Raw genomic sequence first — 18,992 nt, 5'->3', positions numbered from 1 at the left:
ATGTGTCCTTTAGACAGATTTCTCTGGTAACATATAGAAAAGGGGCCAAAGGGGGTGAGATTAGATAGGGGATCCTCCTGGAAGCATGGCCAGAGAGGGGCATGTGAAGGACCACAGGCCCCAGGGAGGTGGGACAGAGACCTGGGTTCTGAGTTCTGGCCCCGGCTCTCAGGCTGCCTGCTGGCTGACCCTGGGCTGGGGCCTTCCCTCTCTGGGCCCCTTTCTCTTCATCTGTCAAATGAGGGAGTTGGGCTGGATAATTTCTAGGGTCCTTTCAACCTTAAGAGTCTATGATGGAGGAGAAAGGTAGCCAAGGGGTATTTTGGTCCAGATATTACAGGACAGATCAAGATCGGAGTGTCCTGAAAACCACTAAGAGGGGGTCTCTGTCAGTGGCCACCTAGTCATTACCCTTGACTCACCTCACCCTGCCTGGGACTGATGCGGACTTCTGTCCATCTTCTGTTTTCCCTGGGGGCCCTCTCTCCCCTGCATTCCGGTCTGCCCCTATAAACAGTGCTTCCTGTTGGTGGGACTGCTGGCCGTGTGGGCCTGAGGTGGGTGACTGAGGCCATCCCAGAGTAAACACAGCGGCCTGAGCCACTGCTATTATGAAGCACATGCCACCTGGGTGGGTCAGAGCCTGGGACGCTTATTTTATAGGGGGTCACAGGCTGGGGCACCAGCAGAAGGGTCGCCGTTGGTTCACCTTGGAGCCTTTCTGAACTGCCTTGGCTCCTCCCCATCTTGTGCTGGCTTCTTTTCCCCAGGCAGAGAAGCCTGCTTTAGGCCTGACTGGAAAGCCCTGGACCACTAAGCGGCAAATTGCTGAACTCCAAACATACTTGACAAATCCGGGTTTGCTAGACTTGGGTTTTTGAGAAGGCCTCTCTTACCTGGGGAGGATGGTACCTGCTTGCTGGATTGTGGTGAGAACTGAAATCCATCCTTCCGCTCATTGGCAAGTCTTTGAATGGGGAGCCAGCCTGATGGCATAGTGGTTAATTTCATGTGCTCCGCTTTGGCAGCCTGGGGTTCGCAGGTTCAGATCCCGGGTGCGGACCTAGACGCCACTCATCAAGCCATGCTGTGGCAGCATCCCACATACAAAATAGAGGAAGATGGGCACCAATGTTAGCTCAGGGACAATCTTCCTCAAGCAAAATAGGAGGATTGGCAACAGACATTAGCTCAGAGCCGATCTCCTTCACCAAAAAAAAGTCTTTGAGTGCCTACTGTGTGCCAGGCTTTGGGGATCAAGGCAGGCAAGAATTCTCTAGAACTGTGGCTCTCAAACCTTTGGACCCTGGCTTGCAGTCAGGAATGATTTACAGCATGACCCAGTACACACACTAACACACACACATGCATGTATTGGTTCTTTGTACATGCGGTGTGCTAGGATATTTCCTATTCAGTTTTTTAAAATGCTGGTTGCTATGCACTAAATTGATTTCACAACCTTCTTAAAGGTCTGGACCAGCCATTGGTGAACCATTGTTCCAGACAGCCCTCCCTGACCAACCTCTCCCTCCCACCCTCCCTCCCTCCACTGCTCTGTCTGAGTTAGACGTCTCTTCTCTGTGCCCCCACAACCCTCCCTAACATCACTTAGCCCACGACAGCAGAACTATCTTTATTTGCCTATCACCCCCAATAGACTGGTAGCTTCCTGAGGGTGGGGACCACGTGACTATGTCTGATTCATCACTGGGTCCCCTGCACCTCATGCAGGTCTCACGAGTTAGAGCTGATTAAATGTTTGTGAAAGAGAAGCAGACAGGCGGGCAGAGGACCTGCCTACAAGTTCCTTACATTCTTCAACATATTATACAAAATTCAGCTGTAATTCAAAATTAAAAGCTTAAGCATCAGAGGTTTCAAACCAGTGGCTCTCGGGCCAGAGTTTTTGTTTGGCCAGCACAATGCTTGAAATTGCTTGGGTTTGGGCAGCTACGTGGGGCTTGCACTGCCCAGGTCCCCACCACTCCCTGCTGTCTGATCCCCGGTGGCATTAGTCATTTCTGGTACCCACCTTAAAGCCTTTGAGCTCATGAGCCCTGCACCTCATGTGAACTTCCCATGCATCCAGTGAGCTGGGAAGAGTGGTGGTGATAGTGACAGACTGGTGATGGTGAAGCTGGAAGTTAAACCCACTCCTATCTTATTACAAGTCCAGTGGTCTTTCCACTTCCTGGCTGCTGCCTCTTTGGGGACCATAAAACCATAAAAGATAGCAACTCAATGCAGGCACTATTCCAATCAATACAGCAAACACAAAACAAAACAGAGACTGAGTTAGGACCTCCCTCCCACAGGAGGCTTGAGAGCTGGAAGAGGTCAGAGAGGCAGCGTGGCATGGTGGTTAAAAGCCCAGGGTCTGGAATCCACACCTCTGGCTATCCTCTGGTCCTGGATGCACCACTGGCCAGCTGTGTGACCATGGGTAGCTTACTTCTCATCTCCTCCTGGAGCCTCAGTTTCATCATCTGTAAAATGGGCATTATAGTAGTACTCAATCTGGAGGAACTGTGGTCAGGGAAAATGAGCTTAAGTATGCAAAGCAGGTAGCGCAGGACCCAGCACAAGGCACACGTCCAGTGATTGGCAGCTGTGGCTGTTATGTCATCACGATGATCACTGACTCAGGCTGGAGGAGAGAGAAGAGAGGTAGGCCTTGGGATTTGCTGTGATTTCTTTAGGTGCTCGAGAGCAAAGAAGGCTCTGGGGAGACATCTGATTGGATACGCTAGGTCTTTCTGCCTCCTCAGGGGTTTTGCTTGGGAAATGAAATGCTGCTGAAACTTTGGGGTCTGCAGGCTCTTGAGTAGAGTGTTCAGAGTCCCATTCCACCTTCCACCCTCCTGTCTCTTCCGCCCCATGTTCCAGCCCAACGAGACTAGCTGCCGTCCATTGATAAACACATCTCTATTGTCACCTCATGTATTCCCCCAGCCCAGAATGCCCTTCCCCTTTTCTCCAGCTGTCACAGTCCTCCTCATCTCTCCATGCTAAGCACATAGCAGAAGGCCATGAAGTCTTCACCTGTAACCCCGGGGGGAATGGCATGTGGCTTTACCTGTACATCCACAGCTCAGGGAAATGAAGCTGGAAAAGGAATGAGCATCATGGAGGACCTTTGCCAGGCCCTTGCTAAGCACCTTACCTGCTCATCTCCTCTGCCCTTTCCTACCATCCCAAGGGGGTAATTTTCAGGAGCCACAGTTTGCAATGAGGACACCTGGTCTCAGATAGGTTAATAACTTGCTCCTGGTCACACAGCTGGTGACAGAGTCAGAGTTGAACCCAACTCTGCCCAAACTCTGTTCTGTTCATTCTTCTTGCCAGCTTTGTGTCAGCTATCTTCCCTTCTAGACAGGGCCATGTCTCATTCACAGCCGTTCCTCTGCCAAGCACAGTTCCTGGCACCCAGCAGGAGCTGGATGATGTTCCTAAAGGAATGAAAAGGTCCATTTTAGAGTTTTAAGACAAAACCCCACAGTCCCCCAAATGAGCTGCTACCTTATTTGCTAAGGGGTCCTTTACACACTGTGGGCCAATAAGGAAGCATTTGAAGATACTGGGATAATTACCTTTAATATGGTGGGAAATTGGGAGATTAATGCTCACCCTTCCCCCTCCTACATGTCCTTTCATTCCTCTCTGGGAAGATAAGCCAGAGCCGTGTTAGCAGTTTGTACGTGTGTCTCTTCATGTAGCCGTCGCTTGCCTCAACGTTACTAGTAGGAATCATTTGCAAAATAACTGCACTACTAATCCTTACTCCCTCCCCACAATTAATGACACCCCATGCGACCGTCTCAGATGAAAGGCACATTATTAATATTCAAAGGAAAAAACCCTCATAACCATTTTAACATATACAACTAACAATGAACTAAATTTGCTTTGTGGAAGACAGAGAGTGAGCATCCCAAATTAGTTGATGTAAAAGCTGAAATTCTTCCCCGAAAGGTCTCAGTACCATCCTCAAAGAATATCCTGATCATCAGAAATGCCGTCAAGATTCCCGCCAACATTATCCCCTTTGTTGTCTGAAATGTCGAATCAAGCACATCTGGCAAATGTCCTCGAGCGCACACATCTTTCAAACAGCGTATAATTCCCAGTGGTTAAAGAGATAACGCCACCGCTTAATCGTGCTGCTCTTCAAAATAGCACCAACTTTCCTTCAATCAGAAACAATGGCTTTGGCTTCTTAAAAATATCACATAGCAGTGATTATTTGCAGAGAGGGCCCCTTTGCGTTTGAACCTGTGCGTTCCAGACAGAATTTAAAATCAAGATCACAAGCCTCATTTGAATGTATGCTCAGTTCAACGGACAATGGGAAGAAGGGGTGTGCCTTGGGGTTCCAAAGGGGGACCTGGCCTGTGTTGTTCGGAGTCTTTGGGAGGTGGCTTCACCAGAATGAGGATGGAGAGGGTGAAGATGATGATGTGGTGAGAGCTGACACTGATAGAGCATTGACCATGCACCAGACACTCAACTAAGGGGGAAGGGAGTATTCGCATGATCCCTGTTTGACAAATGAGGAAACCGAGGCTCAGTGAGGTTAAAGAATTTCCCCAGGAAATTTGGCAGGAACTGGGATTCACACTTGGGCTCGTCTGCCTCCAGAAATTTTCCTCTTTCCACTTTGCCAGGCCACCTCCAAGATCATCTATCCCCAGAGGCACAGGCGTGGAGCTCCCAGACATCATTGCTTTAAAAAAGCTGTGTAGTGAACACCTATAAATGAAAACCCACTTGGTCTTCTAAAGTTTCTCTGGCATTATTAAACAGTAGAAAACTGGAAACATCCCAAATGTCCAACAAGAGGGGACTGATTGAATAATGTATGGTATATTCTTACAAGAAAATACCATGCAGCCATTGAAATGGCAGTGAAGGCATGGATCCATTGATATACAAACATGCCCATATTTTATTTCAGGTGAAAAAGCAGGATAATAATAATAATCAGCATTTACCGAATGCTTATTATGTTCTAGGCACTGGTTTAAGAACTTCACATATTTTATTTTATTTCATCTCATCCTCACAGTAACCCTGTGAAATAGTTGTCTTTATTATCCCCACTTTACAGATGGTGAAACTGAGGCGAGCTACAATGCTTTGCCCAAACTTACACAGGTAATAAGTGACAGAGCTGGAATTTGAACCCAAGGTCTAGCGACTCAAAGGTGGATCCAGCGAGAAGCTGGAGTTTACTAGGGAGAGAAAGAAGGAAACGAGGGCCTTCCTTGTAGCCCAGAGATATAAAAAGTACACACCCAAGGAGTGTACGTTTGCAGTGGTGGTTCTTTCCCCACTTTTTTTGCTCAAGAACTAGACAAAGAATAAGAAAAAATCTTTCAAAGTCACCAACAAACCAAGACTCCTCTAATCGTGAAGCCACTGCCTTTGCCCGACAGGTGATAAACCTGAGTCCCAGCAGAGGCAAATCGCCCACCCGACCGCACCCTGTCTGTGGTAGAGCTGGGGCTGGAGTCCGCTTTCCCACTGCCCGCCAGGGCTCCTTCCGCAAACCCAGGCTGCCTCTCCACGATGCTTCCCTTGTGGTTTCTGCAAAATGGCTGGGCGAGTCTCCTGCACAGCCTCCTCCCGCCGTCATCTCTCTGCGAGACAAAAGGCAATTTACCCAAATGTTATAATCACCTGGAGGCTGGCACGCCGGGGCATCCCTGCCTTATCTGTGGTATTGTTAGCAGCGCCATAATGAAGGCTTTGTGGAGAGATAATATCACACTTGTAACTGCCAAATAAAATGCCCACACGGCTCACACAACCCCGCCGGCAGCTTGGGCATCTGCTTCAAGCAAAAGGAGTAGGAAGGGAAATTATGAGTATTGAATGCCGCCACTGTGCCAGCGACTTACCACATCCCGATCCTTGGAGGAATGTACGATTATCTCTATTTGGCAGATGGGGAAACTGAGGCTCAGAGAGTAAGTTGTTTACTGACAGATGCAGCTAGTAAAGGGAAGAATCGGGACTGAACCCAGATGTCTGACAGCAGAGGCCATGCTCTGAACCAGTGAGATATGCTGTGGCCTTTTCTGAGTCATGAACCTCTCTGAGAATCTAGGCAAAGCTATGACCTTCTCCCCAGAGAAATACTCCAGAACCCATCCACAGGACTTTGCCTACAGAGGGCGGAATAACAGCCGGCCCGGCCCGCTGCCTCTCCCCGACCTGCGGGAATTGCCCAGGGCCCCCCTCTCTCCCCACCCCAATTCCAAAGGCCCTGGAAATTCCCCTTCCAGCCATGGTGCCCATCGGATTCTGGTAACAATATGTCCCCCACCCCCACAGCAGCCTCCTGGAAGCATCCAGAGGACACAGCTTCCCCTTCCGTGGCCGGAGTCAACCCCGGCCAGCGCTGTGATAATTTGTTTTGTCTCCTTTAATAGAAGTGAATACAAGGCCAGAGCCCAGGGGCCAGGAGCCTCTGTCTTCCTCAGCCCAAGCTCTGGAACTCAGGGCAGTTGGCTGAGAGCCCTGCTTGACCTCAGGTCCAGGAGAGGCGGGAAGGTTACGGGCCAGCTTTAGAGTCAGCCAGATCTGCCGTCAGATCCCAGCTCTGCCATTTGCCAGCTGTGTGACCTCAAGTTGGTCTCTTAACTTCTCTGAACTTCGTTTACTCATCTGAAAAATGGGGAGAGCAATAGGAGCTTTCTTACAGGGTTGTGCTGAGCGTTATTGAGATGATGCAGGGGATACAGCCAGCCCTGGCCTGTCCCTTGAGGATCTTAATGCATGACCACAGTTGTGATTATTTTACACCCCAGGGTGGCGGGGGGAGACAGGGGGTGGCATTGAGAAGCAGGGGCCTCCTTAACTCCACGCGCTGAAAGGACGAGCCAGTGTCACCTGGGCAAACTGCCCTCCAGCCTCCTCCTACCCACCTTTGATGCCATTTTCAAGACTGGACCAAAGCCCCCAACGTCCCTGGTCTCTCTGTCCAGCCCATGGCATCGTTCTGGATGTGTTCCTCATCATCTTCATCATTTCTTATCCACCTAGAGCCTAAGACTCCTCCCAGACACAGGCCTTCACGGAGCCCCTGCAGATGCCAGGATCTCACTTGGGGGCCAGACTCGGTGCCTGCCCCCCAAACCAGTACAGGGCAGGGGGAGCAGACGCATAAACTGTCCCAGGATCTGGGATGGGTGCTCTCTGGACAGAAGCCTAGGGCCTTAGGGAGCCTCAGTGCTCAAAAGACTGGAGTCAACTGCCCACCCCTCAAAGTATAGTTCAGAAATAAAAATAACATCAACCATAAAAATGAGTATATGGAAGAAAGTCCAGCATAATTCTATATTCCCTATGGTGTTCATGTTAATGTTTAATTTGAAAAATCAGATATGAGATTCTTTTTCCAAAACACTAGGAGTGGCCCTGCTTTGCTGGTGCCAAGAGCCAGAAGCAGTGAGCCAGGGGAGCATAGAGAAGAGCGTGTGTGTGTCCCGAGTGTAGTCGAGACGATGTCCTGGAAAAGACGGTGTTTGGCTGGCCTTAAAGGATGAGAGGTGGGTTTCGCTGCATGGAAGGGAAGGAACAAAGCACAGAGAGCAAAGGCACAGAGACATGCAGGGGCACAAGGTACTCAAGACAGAGCACCTGAGACCGGCTTGTGTGCTGGGGGACGGAGGAAGAGGCAAGGGAGGTCTGCCTCAGGCAGTGATGGACACACGGGGCTTTGACAGGTGTGTGGGAGTGTGTCTGAGCTGGGCATTCAAGGCAGACCCAGTGAGGGCTGGAGAGAGCCTTGACTGCCAGGTTAGGGAGCTTAGTTTCCATCCTTCAGACGGTGAGCGGCAGTTGCAGAAAGGTTTTTCAGGGCAATGAGGGCTGCAGCTCCAGAGATAGACTTGGGTATGAGCCTGCGCCCACTCACTAGCTGAGCGAGCTTGGCAGACGGCTTCACCTCTCTGAGCCTCAGGACCCTTCCCTGTGAAACGGGCTAGTAACATTGACTTTGCAAGACTGCGGTGAGGATTAAATGAGTTCTAGTCTGTTACCATGAGTAGCAGCACAGCATTGTCTGATACAGCGCTGGAAGGTAAGAGGATGGTGCAAAAAGACCGGGCAGGGTTCTGCTTTGCTGTACACAGGGTTTCTAGGAGTCAGAATCGACTAGAAGTCACTAACAACAAAGTCTGTTACTGAGTTCTGCAGATCCTTAACATCCTAACATCCCTCCTGGCTGTCCCCACTGCCCCAGCCTTAATTCAGCCTCAGCATCTGCCAACCGGAGCACAGAGATCTCAACTGCCAGGCCTATCCCCTTCGGTCCATCATCCAAACGCAGCTGGAGAGCAGGGGCAGAAGGGAGCAGAGGTCAGAGCAAAGCCTGCGGGGGTCAGGCCCACCCAGTGACCTTGGCCTCTGCACATTGCTTCCCTGTGCTGCCTGTGTACTGTGGCTAGGCCTCATGAATGTGTTTAGTGAACACAAATTCAATTACAAGTGCTTGAAAAATAGAATTGGGGGTTGGGGAAGCCAGAAGAATAGCAATATAACGGGTGTTGGTGATTTGGCCTCCTCCATTCCCTCAGCACACGCTCGCTCTGCAGTGAGTGTGGGAGACATGAACGTGCCTCCTGTCGTGTGAGCGCCTTGCCACACACAGGATGATTCTAGTAGTTAAGGATATGTATTTTTTACCAGTGTGGCCCATAAACACAAGCCAGCTATGCATCTGGACCTCAACAGATAGGAGTCACTGTTTCAACAATGTCAGAATACTGACTTGGTGGCACTTAATGAGATATCCTTCTCCAGCAGGGACCTTCCTAAGAGATGCCCAAGGGTCATCATGACTGGGAGCACTTTTCCCTTTACCCACCAACGGGAGCACCTAGAACTCCCACCCTAGACAACACCAGCTGTGCATACGACGGAGGTGTTTATGAGGATTGCAGGAGATCTGGCATGCGAAGTGCAGGCCATTGTGCCTGGCACACGAAAGTGCTTCCTGGTACCAGTTAGCACATTCCTGCCCAGACTCACCCTCCCCAGCCCTAGCCCTAATCCAGCCACAGGTCTGACCTTGGAGGCCTCACCCCAATCATTTCAACATACTAACACAAAACGGATCCACATTTCCACATTAAATGTAATTTTTTTGCTGTTAAAACTTTGAAAGGATTTTTAAAACTTTGAAAGGATTTTTAAAACTTTGCTCGGTAAATTGTTGGACTACAAGTCTTTAACAATCGGCTGTGATTTCTTGAGAGCCATGTGCATACTGGAGAATTCTTGCAAAATGAGGAAACCAAGCCTACAAATTGATTTCAAGTGTAATAAAATTGTTGTGATTTCTAAATTTAATAATTAATTAAGCCTGAATGCATTAATTATAACATTTATTAATTTCAGGGTTGCGGTTTCTCTTTTTAAATGTTAGAGTCAGTCATTTTTTCCCAAGCCTCTTACATTTGAATAGGCCTTGAAAAGCTTGTGGGTGTTCAGCCCTGCACCTCTAGTTCCCAGGGGGTGCAGCAGCCTGGCCTAATCCACCCCCCGCCCCCAAGCCCTCCACCCACCCAGCCCAGAAGAAGCTCCTTTAGAGGGAAAAACAAGAGCAGCCCCAAGGCCTCCCCTCCTGCCCGGTGGTAGGCTCTGCCTGGGCAACAACCCCTCAGTCACTATAGGCAATGCCACGGCCTTGGCCTCTGGCCATCACCACTGCCTGCCAAGTTCAAAGCCTCTTTCTTGTCAAGAGTTGTGACGGAGATGCCTGGGCGTTACCGCCCTCACTGCGGCACTGGCTCCGCTCAGGGCCATGGTCCTGCCCTACCGGCTCACGCAGCCCTACATTTGCACAGAGGGTGTGGCTGGGCTTTGGGGACGGCACCTGCCCACCCACAGGCTGAGGCGCCGGGTTTGCCATGCACCTCCCATCCCAGCCTGGAGCCAGGGTTCCCACAGGAGTGGTCTGAGAGAAGGCCTTGACCCCAGGAAAAGAGGGCAGCCCTCACGACAGAGCCTCCTAACCCAGGGCCCCGCCCAGCCTGGCATTTGGGATGAGCACTGGGCTGTCACTGTGGGTTGGACGTGCCTCCTCCCTCGGCATCTGATCACACACACTCAAGACTTCAGCTACTCACACACTGCCACTCACTCAGCCACACACTGCACGTCACACTCATGCTGAGCATCCTGTGCACATGCTCTCTCCTCTTCACCCTGCATCTCAGACACTGCCACCTGCACACTCACAGCACACACCTATTGACACTCACACTTAGGTATGTTCTCACACACGTTCACCCAGTTGGATGGAAGCAGGCCCATTTACGCCCATGCCCACACAGCCTTGCTGAGTGTGACTTTCGCACCAGCACACCGAGCCCTTCCCTCTGCCCTGGTGCAATGAAGTGGGGCAAATAGGTTCACCCCGCTAAGCCTCAGTTTCCTCACTCACTGAGGAGAGGACAGACATGGCTCTCTTCCCGCAGAGCCAGGCTCCTCCTAGGTGCTCCTCAAGAGTGAGCCTCTTCCCTTCTCCCGAGGCTAGACGCCTTGTTTCATCTTGGTCTCCTCCGGTTCCCAGTCCCCACCCGAGGCCCCCCACACAGGGTGGAAGCTGCATGGCGGTGGTGACCGCAGGTGTGCTGGCCCAAGGGCGTGCCGAGAAGTAGCTGATGGGTGCCCAGTAACCTGAATCTGCCAGTTTTCCCTCTCTGGGCTCGCCTGCCCCGGCCTGCCCACCTTGCTTTGAACAAAAATCATTAGCTGAGCTGTGGCTCTTGATCCTTATGATGCTGATCCTTGTGTAAAGACTTCCTCCTCCCCTGGATCCTCCTTCCACCCCGCAGGGAATCAGAAGTCCCAAGGATGCTCTGAGTGAGTCCCTTAAGAACGCTCCCTTGAAGGCATCCAGTTTGGGAATTAAAGACCCGTCAAGATGATGATCATAACTCCCACTTCCTGGGTGCCCACCTCGAGCCATTCATCCTGGCCAGTCCTCACTCTGCCCTCTGCAGGAGATCTGGTTAAACCCGCTGTAAGACAAGGAGCCTGGCTCGGAGAAGAGCAGTGACTTGTTCAGATCACCCAGCAAGTTGGCGGCAGGGCTCAGCGCGAGACCCAGAACCCCTTCCAGTCTGTGCTGTGCTCTCACATGTGCCCTGCCGTCTCACCTCGCAGAGACCACTGCTGCATCTCTTTTGGTTTTTGGCACGTCCTGTGCACCAAGCACTGTGCTAAGAACTTTTCAGGAAAGATCTCACTTGATCCTCATGGGAAACCTTCCAGGCAGGCACCTTTGTAGATGAGGAAACCAAACCAGGGAGGTGCGAGGCCACTTGCCCAAGGTCTCCGAGCTAGAAGTGGCCAAGCTCCAAAGCCTGTGCTCCTAACCATCATGCACACTGCCTCCCTGCCAGCTGTCAGGGGAACCAATATTGCCCGGCATCTGCTGTGAGATTTTCAGGATCCATTCTTCTCCAGCACTGTGCCGACCTGCAGACTGCACCAGTGACACCCTCGGTGACCTGGGCCCCACTGGGTGGCCTGTGCAGGCCTGCCCCTCCTGCCCTCACTGTGAGGCAGGCCCCAGGCCAGCCAGGGCTTTGAGCTTTCTGAGTGTGGTTGGCGCCCAGGATGAGCCCAGACAACCCATCCTCTCCGTGTGGTCGGGCTCCTCATTCCATGGCCTCAAGACAAAAAAGGACACGGCAGCCAGTGGCCCTGGCCCTGCACTTGGCATGTCTGCTGCACCCTCTCCGGAGCTCTGTTTGCTGAGGGTGGGGAAGAAATCCTTCTCCCTTTGTCCAATTCCCACAGGGTAAACCTATTACTTTCATGTCTCCAAATTTACATCTTTATTCATACATTCACTATATATTTATTAAATACTTTTTGAGTGACGGATCTGCACTAGGCCCTGAAAACCTGAAGTGAGTGGGACATGGCTGCCCCTGGCTGGAGGCGGGTGACCACGACTGACGCCATGACCGACACCATGACCTCGACCTGGGTCGGGGGAAGTGACGTCCAGGCAGTGTCCATGGGGTGGAGGGCAGCCAGGAGAGCGCTGGGCCCTGGCCAGACACATTCACGAGGTGCCTTAAGCTCCGACTGTGACAGGACAGAAAGAACACCATGTTCCTCAGACAACTCTAACTCACCCCCTTTCCTGACCACGCCGCCTGTGCACTGTGGATTTATACTCCTTTGAAAGAAATCCTGGAATAACATACGTTACATTTGGTTATTGGTGTTAAAAGCATTAATTTGTCAAATGTACATGTTTAAAATATATTCCAACTGTTATCCCTTGGTTAGGCCTTCCTTCACTTTTATGTACGCTACGCCCAGCAATGGGAAGTGCTCTGAGCGGCCCTGCGCCGAAGCGGGTCCTGAAAGGAAGGGTGTCCCCCCACAGCGTGCACAGAAGCACAGAGGCTGGTGAGCACACGCCATGGGCAACCGCAGGGCGTCAGGGTGGCTGCATCCTCCACGGTGAGGCGAGCGGGGAGGGAGCAGGCTGGAAAGCAGGAAGCTCTGGAGGGGCCTGAAGTCCTGGGGAAGGAGTGGGGAGCCTTTTCAGGGAAGGCCTCTCAGCAGGGGAGCCCAGGGTCACGTGTGGGGCCTCTCTTGCAGCAAGTTCCTTCTCTTCTCTGTAAGAAGCCCAGTTCTCCTCCTGATGGGTGAGATTCGCGGGGGGCGGGGGGTGGGGGGTGGGAGGTGGGTATGCAGGAGGAGGTGAGGTCACTTCCAAACCTCCAGGACCAGAATTAAGAAATCTTTTTGAGGGCCGGCCCTGTGATTGGCAGTTAAGTGTGCGCGCTCCGCTGCTGGCGGCCCGGGTTCGGATCCTGGGCGCGCACCGCTTCTCCGGCCATGCTGAGGCTGCGTCCCACATACAGCAACTGGAAGGATGTGCAGCTATGACATACAACTATCTACTGGGGCTTTGGGGGGGAGAAATAAATAAATAAAATCTTTAAAAAAGAAATCTTTTTGCCCCAAAGGCTACAGACCTCCACCTGGAGTGCCTGAGTCCAGCCTCTGGACAAGGCTCCCTGCTGCGTCTCAGTCCCTTCTGTCCCTCAGCACTGGGCACAGGGCTGGCTACAGGACTGGGCCTGTTGATTCATCCATCTGTTCATTCAATCATTCATTCATTAGATATGACCAGATACCATGTGCCAGACACTCGTCTAAGCTCTGGTAATACCACCCTGAACAAGCAGATGAGTCTCCTGGTTTCACGGGAGCTTGCAGTTTGGATGGGGGAAACAGACAACATATAAATAAACAAGAAAATTGCAGAGAGAGGCATATGCTACGAAGAAGATAAAATGAAGATGGGACAGAGTGACAGGGAGTGAAGGCAGTTAGATTAGGGACCACCAAGGAAGTGACATTTGAGTGGAGACCTGGATGCCAAGAAATAGGTGCTCAGGGAAAGTTTGTTGATGGCGATCAAGGCAAGTCAGAACAAACAGGCTTATTCCAGACTTCAAGTGGCAAAGCATTTATTGGTCATCTACTGTATGCTGGGTCCAGTGGTCAAGAAGCAGACATGGTCCCTGCATTGAGAGCTTACAGCCTCTTGGGAGAGAAAAAGGTATAAGGAAATACATGAATAAGTATAGATTCATCAATTGTGAGAGGCAGGGCCAGGAGAGAGAAAAAGGTGTCAAAGACTTTATTTTGGATGGTGGGTGTGTGAAGAGGCTTCCACTCCTCTTGGAGAACATGATGAGCTCGCCTTTTAGGGAGCATACTGGATTTTCATGCCTTTTTTAAAATAAATGTTTTATTTTAGAACAATTTCAGATTTACAGAATCACTGCAAAGATAGTACAGAGAGTTCCCGGTACACCTCACATCAGTTCCCCTGTTATTAACATCTGCCATTGTGTGGTGCATCTGTCACAATCAATGAATAATACTGATACATTGTTATTAACTAAAGCCAGTACTGCATTCAGACTTCATCAGTCCTTCCCTAATGTCCTTTTTCTGATCCAGAATCCCACCACATTACATTTTGTTGTCATGTCACCTTAGGCTCCTCTTGGCTGTGACAGTTTCTCAGACTTTCCTTGTCTTTTTTTTGTGTGTGTGTGAGGAAGATTGGCCCTGAGCTAACATTTGTTGCCAATCTTCTCTTTTTGGCTTGAGGAAGATGGTCCCTGGGTTAACATCTGTGCCAGTCTTCCTCTACTTTGTATATGGGATGCCACCACAGCACGGCTTGATGAGCAGTGTGTAGGTCTGAGCTTGGGATCCAAACCCACGAACCCTGGGCCACAGAAGCAGAGCATGTGAACTTAACCACTACACCACCAGCCCAGCCCCCACACTTTCCTTGTTTTTGATGACAGTTTTGAGGAGGACTGGTCAGGTATTTTGTAAAATGTCCATTGACTGGAATTTGATGTTTTTCTTATGATTAGACTGGGGTTATGGGTGTGGGGAGGAAGACCACAGAGATGACATGCCATTTTCATCAAGTCACATCAAGGCTACCTGCTATCCACATGACTGATCACCTTTGATGTTGACCTTGAGCACTTGGATGAGGGGTGTTTGTCAGGTGTCTTTTTTTTACTTCCTTTCTATACTGTCCTCTCTGGGGGGAAGTGACTCTGCAGCCCACACCTAATAGTGGGGAGTTATGCTCTATCTCCTTGAGGGCAGAGTATCCACATAAATTATTTAGAATTCGTCTGCACAGGAGATTTGTCTATTTTCTGATTTTTATGCATTTTAACCAATATTTTTATGCTTGATCTTTTGACTTTTTAGAAGTTCAAGAACTTCACTGGTGTCTCTAGGAACCGAGAAATATTTTATTTGAATTACTCAAATGCATGAAATTACCAACGCATTACATTGGAGGGTAGGAAAAAACTAATAATTATTTTTATTTTTTCTGTTGTCAATACACATTAATGAAAGATTTGGGAAATACCAAAAACAGAAGAACCTCTCTAGTCCCACTGCTCAGAGCTGACCATTACTCACATTCAATTTATTTTAAATTTTTCTTCTGTGCACAGTTTTTACATAGATTATACTACCTATATATAATGTTTGTTTCTTGCCTGTTTCTACCTTTTTTTTTTTGGTTATTATCATACCAAAATCATTTCTCCTGTGTTGCTTTACAGACTTCATAACCATATTTTTTTAATAGCTGCTAAATATCCCCTCACGTGGCCTAGTGTCCTCCTGCCCAAACTTAGCATGATGCCTGGCACATAGTCAGTGTTTAGGAATTATTCTTGAACGAATATATAGCAAAGTAATCACTCTCTTGTTTTTAGAAATGTAGGTTATTTCAGTTTTCTTGATTCTAAATAGTACTGAGACAAATAGATTATCCCCTTAGGGTAGCATCCCAGACTGGAATTACTGGGCCAAGAGGGGCCAAAACTTTTCAAGATAAATGCACAAAACCAGAAATCTGCCTCCCCTTCCCTTCTGAACCACTGGCAATTGTGCGGAGGGTAATAATTTACAATTGATTAAAGAGTTTGTGGGGTGGTTTTTTCCACCATCTTTTTCTTCCCCTCCTCTTCCCCTCCCCTCCTGCCAAAAAGGGGGGAAATTATCCAAGAAGGTGAAGATGTTCTCAGACAATCATATTAACATATTCCAACAATCGCAATTTGCAAAATAGTAATCACAACTCCCGGGATCTGGGAGGCATTAATCAAAGCGGCAGGTTTAATTCCATTTTAAATATTGATGAAATGTGCTTCGGCAGCCTCACCCTGGCGTGGCAGGGCCAGGGGAGCTGCCGTGCAGTGCAGGGGAGGTGGAGGGAGGGTTGGTGAGCAGCTGCCGGGAGGGGAGGCATCTGTGATTCAAATTGGTGGCTGTGCAGCCAGGTAGAGAGTGAAAGGGGTAGTGAAGAGGGCTGTTAAGTCCATTGCTGTCAATTTGTAACGATCAGGGAGGGGCCGGAGGACTGGTTCAGCACAATAAACCCGGTTTGTCTGGTTTCAGGGGTTACCACTGAAGAGGTTGCAGCTGCACTGATTCGAATAGCCTGGAGACTTCAGAACTGTAATTATCAACCAGGCTGCTCGCGGTGTGGCAAAAGTGGGCTTCACCAGCGCTTAACTCCTTGTGTGCCGCCGCTCTCCCCGCCCCCGGGTTGGCAGCCGCGCTCCGATTCCCAGGCAGCCTCTCCAGGGGAAACTGAGGTCCACTGGCTGCTTAGGGCAGTCTTCCAAGCCCAGAGTGTGCCGGGCAGCAAACCTTTTCCTTAGGTCACATACAAAGAAATAGTGGAGGCAGGGGCAGAGGAGGCTACCTCTATGGGGGCAGCCTCGCCTTCTGGCACCATCACATCTGCCCTGATGTGGGAAGTCAGGCTTCAGAGTCTGATGAGCCTTGGTTTGAATTCCACTGGCAGTAGACATGGGGCAAGGCTCATCTCCTCTATAAAATGGGGGTGATCTCCCCTACCCTTCTGGGCTATCACAAAGACTCAATGAGACCCAGTGTTTGTAAAGCACGGAGCACACATGAGCCTGTCAAGACGCCTCCATCTCCTCGATCCTGGGCCTGGGCCTTTCCCAGAAGAGGAAGGGGTTCCTGGGCAGGGGGATCTGACTCAGAGGGCAGGATTTCTGCTGGCCCTCCATGTTTCAGCTCTCAGGGAGTCCCCTTGTTCCTCTGCCACTGCCATTTGTCACCAAAGGTGGGTAGTCCCACCCTCCCATCTCTGCTGGGAGGCACTGGGTGAGGAGAGGGAAAAGCTCCTCCAGGGCTGTAGCCCCAAGGAGAACTGCTGGAGGGCAGGGGCTGGGCTAGTCCTTTCTGTCCCCAGGGCATGGCACAGAGGGAAGGCAGGAATGAGGGAGGGACAGCAGGCAGTGTGGTGTCACAAAAAGAACACAGGCTTAGCTAGGAGTCCTGGTGAGTGAAGTATGTGGACTCCGCGACCATCCTACTGGAATATAACCCCAGGAGAATTCTTCCACAAATTCACGAAGGGATGTGCCCAAGAATGTTTGTCCCAGCTTTATTCCTGGTAACTGCGTGTCCATCGCTGGGAGGATGAATAGTAAAATGTGGCAGAAGCCCACCATGGAATGTTAGGCAGTAGTAAGAAGCAAAGAGCTAGAAGCACATGTTAGCAACAAGAATAGATCTTGAAAATGTAGTGTTGAGTGAAAAAAAATTAAGACAATGAAATTCACAACACCATGCCATGTATGTAAATTAAAACCACATTTGCACACAAAACAACAGTACATATTTTACAGAGCTACATGCATTTTTAGGGGTATATATCCCACCATTAGAGTGGGTCTCTGTCGTGGTTGGGAGAGGGGCTGGGTGTGGGTTTGGGGGGTAAAGGGGAAAAATAAAAATAAAGTCAATCCACAGAAGGGCCTGGCACAGAGAGATGACAGCCGTGTGCCGTAGGCTGAAGAATGTGTTTCACTCAACTCTTTCTATCAGAGGTTTAAAAAACAGCACAGGCCTTGTAGGCAGAGAAGCCCAGGTTCAAGTTCTGGGCTCTCCCACGTACTAACCCTGTGGCTGTGGACAAGTGACTTGACCTCTCTGAGCCTGTTTGTTCATCTGTAGAACGGTGGGATTGCTGCCGTCAGATGGTCACAAGGATTAAATTAAGGGAGATGCATGAGTGTAGGGCCTCCAGGAACATCAGCTCTTCCTCTCCATTCCCCACTGAAAGGGCCTGAATAACAGGGTGTCAGGTCCCTGGGGAGCCATGGGTTCTCTGAAGGGTCCTGGATGGAAAGCCCGGAAAGGAAACTAAGATCTGAAGGCTCTGGCTCCTAGCATTACTGGTGAGGCCTGGCCCAGCTATCCCGGGGGTGCTCTGTGGGTGTGTGGATGTCCAACTGGGCAAGTGCCCAAGCGAGCTGCTCTCTGAGTGCCTGTCGGGGCTGCCCAGCTCAGAGGGGCCAGACGATGTCACGGCTGCCTCCATCAGCAACATCCGCCATCTGTAAACCCTTTTGTGTTCCATTTCCCCAAGACCAGGCACTCACAGGCAACTGAAGCATTTGGTTTTAGTGAACCAAATCTGTTCCTTCCCAACACAGAGCTAAAGAGACTGGCCACCAAGGCCACCACCCTGTGCTGGAATGCACCCCAGTCCTGAGGCCCCACCTGGGGTCTCCCAATCAGGGAAGGCCCAGCGAGCACCCGGCCTGATCAGCTCTTCCTCTTCCCCTGCAGATGACGATGAGCACGAGTGGATCATCCGGAAGTGTCGGAAGGGCTGGGACGAGATCGTGGGTCACAGGCCCAGGCCGTGAGCTCTGCAGCCACCTCCGCCAGAGTTTCCTTCTGCACCACTGGCACTGCTGGCCCACGGGGCAGGCTGTTGTTCTAGAACCTGACTTTTGACTCAGGAATAAAGACTTTCTGCAGTCAGCGGCCCCAAGGGTACCTTCCTTAGACTGTTTCTTGGACCGGGCTTCTCATTTCACCTGCATCGGTCACTTGGGCAAGATTGTGACCTAGGTATTCCTGGACCCCACCCTGAAGCTGCTCATCAGAATCTCTGGGAAGGGGGTGTAGCAATTTGCTTTCCCAGGTATTTCTTATGCACATGGGAGTATAAGAACCATCACCTTATAATGATAGCCATAGGTAATTCAGTGAGCAACTAATATGTGCAGGCAGTGTGTGTGGATTATCTCAGCTCCTCACAACAGCCTTGCAAGAGAGGGCGTAGCATCACCTTTTACAGATGGGGAATCTGAGGTTCAGAGAGACTGAGTGACTTGCCCTAGGGCACACAGCGTTTGAATCCAAGTCCCTCTGAAGACAAAGCTCAGCTGCTTTTTTTTACTACTAGTTGCCCGCCTTACCGGTCTTGACCTTACAGGGCAGTAGGACAGGATGACCGCCCAGACTCACAGCTGGTACCTTCGTGTAGGCCCAGGACTGCCTCTCCCTCTTGGAAGCCCCCCTATCTGAGCCTCATACTCTCAGCACAGAATCGGTGT

The 18,992-nt window shown here is 50.4% G+C and overlaps 1 protein-coding gene across 1 annotated transcript in view; it reads left to right on the top strand.

Moving 5' to 3' along the window:
- Positions 1 to 18,403, top strand: part of MORN5 (MORN repeat containing 5) — a 33,068-nt gene extending 14,665 nt beyond the window's left edge. Inside the window, exon 5 of the mRNA XM_004423395.3 lies at positions 18,217 to 18,403. Within this exon, the coding sequence (XP_004423452.1) occupies positions 18,217 to 18,296 (80 nt within the window). The 3' untranslated portion in view covers positions 18,297 to 18,403. The remainder of the gene's footprint in view (positions 1 to 18,216) is intronic.
- The last annotated feature ends 589 nt before the right edge of the window (positions 18,404 to 18,992 follow it).

The sequence above is a fragment of the Ceratotherium simum genome, chromosome 29 (genome assembly GCF_057802395.1).
Source record: "Ceratotherium simum simum isolate JZ-2026a chromosome 29, ASM5780239v1, whole genome shotgun sequence".
NCBI classification, from domain to species: Eukaryota; Metazoa; Chordata; class Mammalia; order Perissodactyla; family Rhinocerotidae; genus Ceratotherium; species Ceratotherium simum.
The sequence above is the reverse complement of the archived record's forward strand: the minus strand, read 5'-3'. Positions and strand labels throughout refer to the sequence as shown.